We start from the raw sequence: 3,000 nt of genomic DNA, 5'->3' as shown, positions 1-3,000 counted from the left end.
GAGGGGCCTGCGCTGGCTGGCCCGCCAGCTGGTGGACGTCCGCGAGCCCGAGACCCAGCCCGTGTGCTTCTTCCGCTGCGCGCGGCGCACGCTGCAGGCGCGGGGGCTCGTCCGCACCTTCCGTGAGTCCGCGGGGCCGGCCTCCCCGCGCGCCCTGGACGCGCCCCGGCCCGCGAGCCTCCTAAGCGCAGCCGCTCGCACCTTGCAGAGCGGCCGGACCGCGTGGAGCTGATGCCGCTGCCCGCCTGGCAGCCGGTGGGCGAGAACTTCACCCTGAGCTGCAGGGTCCCGGGCGCCGGACCCCGCGCGAGCCTCACGCTGACCCTGCTGCGGGGCGCCCAGGAGCTGCTCCGCCGCAGCTTCGCGGGGGAGCCGCCGCGGGCGCGGGGCGCGGTGCTGAGCGCCACCGTCCTGGCGCGGAGGGAGGACCACGGCGCCAATTTCTCCTGTCGCGCCGAGTTGGACCTGCGGCCGCACGGCCTGGGGGTGTTTGAAAACAGCTCGGCCCCCAGAGAGCTCCGAACCTTCGGTGAGTGGGGGACCCCAAAAGACCGGAGGGTATTTTAAGGAGTTTTAGAGGGTGTGTGTGTGTGTGTGTGTGTGTGTGTGTGTGTGTGTGTAGCGGCACACACCTGTAAATCCCGGTGCTTGGAAAGCTGAGACAGGAGGATCATCGCAGGTTCGTGGTCAGCCTCAGCTACTTAGGGAGGCCCTCTGCAACTTAATAGGACCCTGTTTCAAAATAGTAATCAGCCGGGAGGATCGCGGTTCGCGGCCAGCCTCAGCTATTTATTGAGGCCCTCTGCAACTCAGCGAGACCCTTCAAAATAAAGAACAAGAACTAGTCGGAGGTAGAATGCCCCTGGGTTCCATTTCCAATACCATAGGAAAAAAATCATAATAAAATAAATTAGGGCTGATGTGTCAGAGGAAGACTGCCCCTGAATTCAATCCCCAGTAACGTGTGTGCGCGTACACACAGCACCCGTGCGCACACACACACATGCACACACACACACGCACACACACACACACACACACGCACACAGATAGTGCATCCAAGGTGCGTTAATCCGAGCTCTGGCCTCCTGTCCTAGCCCTGTCTCCAGACCCCCCGCAGCTGGGGGCTCCGCGGCTCTTAGAAGTGGGCTCAGAGAGGCCGGTGAGCTGCACCCTGGACGGACTGTTCCCGGCCCCCGAGGCCCGGGTTTACCTCGCGCTGGGAGACAAGCGTCTGCATCCCGATGTCGGCGTGGAGGGGGACACGCTCGTGGCCATCGCCGCGGCCAGCGCAGAGCAGGAGGGCACCAGGCAGCTGGTGTGCAAAGTGTCCCTGGGGGGAGAAAGCCGTGAGACCCGGGAGAACGTGACCGTCTATAGTAAGAGGGATGGAAGTATGTGGGGGTCAGAGGGACAAGCGGGGCGAAGAGTGGACGGGACCGCGGTGCCGAGCCAGAAGGGACGTGCTGGGGGCTCTGAAGGGGAGGGATGGAGAGTACTGAATAGAGGGACAGGCAAGGGGCGGGAAGGGCGAGGTCCTCGGGCTCCAGCCAGCACTCTGCCCCTAGGCTTCCCGGGGCCGCTGCTGACCCTGAGCGAGCCCAGCGCCCCCGAGGGGAAGATGGTGACCGTAACCTGCACCGCCGGGGCTCGAGCCCTGGTCACGCTGGAGGGAATTCCAGCCGCCGTCCCCGGGCAGCCCGCTCAGCTCCAGCTAAATGTCACCGAGGATGACGACGGGCGTATTTTCTTCTGCGACGCCACCCTCGAGGTGGACGGGGAGACCCTGAGAAGGAACGAGAGCGCCGAGCTTCGCGTCCTCTGTGAGTCACTGACCGACCGGGGCTCCCCGATCCCTGACCACCACGGAGGCGCCCACCACTAGGTGTTTTTTTTTTTTTTTTCAGTACTGGGAATGGAACCCAGGGGCATTTTACCTCCCAGCTGCACCCCTAGCCCTATTTTTGGAAACAGGGTCTCATTGAGTTGCAAAAGGCCTAAGTAGCTGAGGCTGTCCGTGAACCCCGATCCTCCTGTCTCAGCCTCCTGAATTACAAGCGTGCATCCTCACGCCAGGCTGAGTGAGCTTCTCGTATCCCCTGACACCCCCTCCCCGCAGATGGCCCCCGGCTGGACGACTCCGATTGTCCCAGGAGCTGGACGTGGCCCGAGGGCCCCGAGCAGACTCTGCGCTGCGAGGCCCGCGGAAACCCAGTGCCCTCGGTGCACTGTGCGCGGCTGGACGGCGGGGCAGTGCTGGCTCTGGGCCTCCTGGGGCCGGTCACTCGCGCGCTCGCGGGTGTTTACCGCTGCACGGCTGCCAGTGCGCAAGGCGAGGCGGTCAAGGACGTCACGCTGACCGTGGAGTGTGAGTGCAGCCCCCTTTGCGGTTCTCAGGGTCGGGGAGGGGGGCAGGAGCCTACAGGGCAGGGTTCTGAAAAAGGAAGTGGTGATTGGTCCAAGCGCTGGGGCTTGGTGTTTGGGTGAAGTTTGGTAAAGGTGAACCGTCTAGGTAATCTAACAATTTTTTTTTTAGGCTGAAAATGAGTGGGTTGCTTCACAAATGCCCCAGAGTACAAGGCAGCCAGGCGTGGTGGTGCATGTTTGTAATCCCAGTACTTGGGAGGCTGAGACAGGAGGCCAGCCTCAGCTACTTAGTGAGGCCCTTTGCAATTCAGTGAGACTCAGTTTCAAAATGAATAAAAATTAGGGCTGGGGGGTGTATCTTGGAGGTAGAATGCCTCTTGGTTCCAACCCAGTATCCCCACACACACACTAATAGGGCTGGGGATGTGTAGCTCAGAGGTAGGATGCCCCTGGGTTCCAATCCTAGTTCCAGAAAAAGAAAATTATTTGAAAGCCCCATATGGAAGCCGGGTGTGGTGGCACACACTTGTAATTCCAGCGCTTGGGAGGCTGAGACGGGAGGATCCGACGGGTTTGAGGCCAGCCTCAGCTGCTTAGTGAGGCTTTCAGCAACTTAGACCGTTATCAAATAAA

General features: G+C 61.6%; 1 protein-coding gene across 1 annotated transcript; it reads left to right on the top strand.

Moving 5' to 3' along the window:
- Window positions 1–4: 4 nt before the first annotated feature.
- LOC308279581 (intercellular adhesion molecule 5-like) lies at window positions 5–2,368 on the top strand (the record flags this gene model as incomplete). The annotated part of the gene is made up of 5 exons (XM_080720095.1): window positions 5–122; window positions 209–529; window positions 1,098–1,379; window positions 1,569–1,823; window positions 2,120–2,368. Coding segments are annotated over 5 exons (1,225 nt in total), but the record flags the coding sequence as incomplete, so codon positions are not given.
- Window positions 2,369–3,000: the final 632 nt, after the last annotated feature.

This window comes from Muscardinus avellanarius, assembly GCF_963383645.1.
Source record: "Muscardinus avellanarius genome assembly, contig: SCAFFOLD_163, whole genome shotgun sequence".
In the NCBI taxonomy this organism is placed as follows: Eukaryota; Metazoa; Chordata; class Mammalia; order Rodentia; family Gliridae; genus Muscardinus; species Muscardinus avellanarius.
This window is presented reverse-complemented; position numbering and strand designations above follow the sequence as displayed.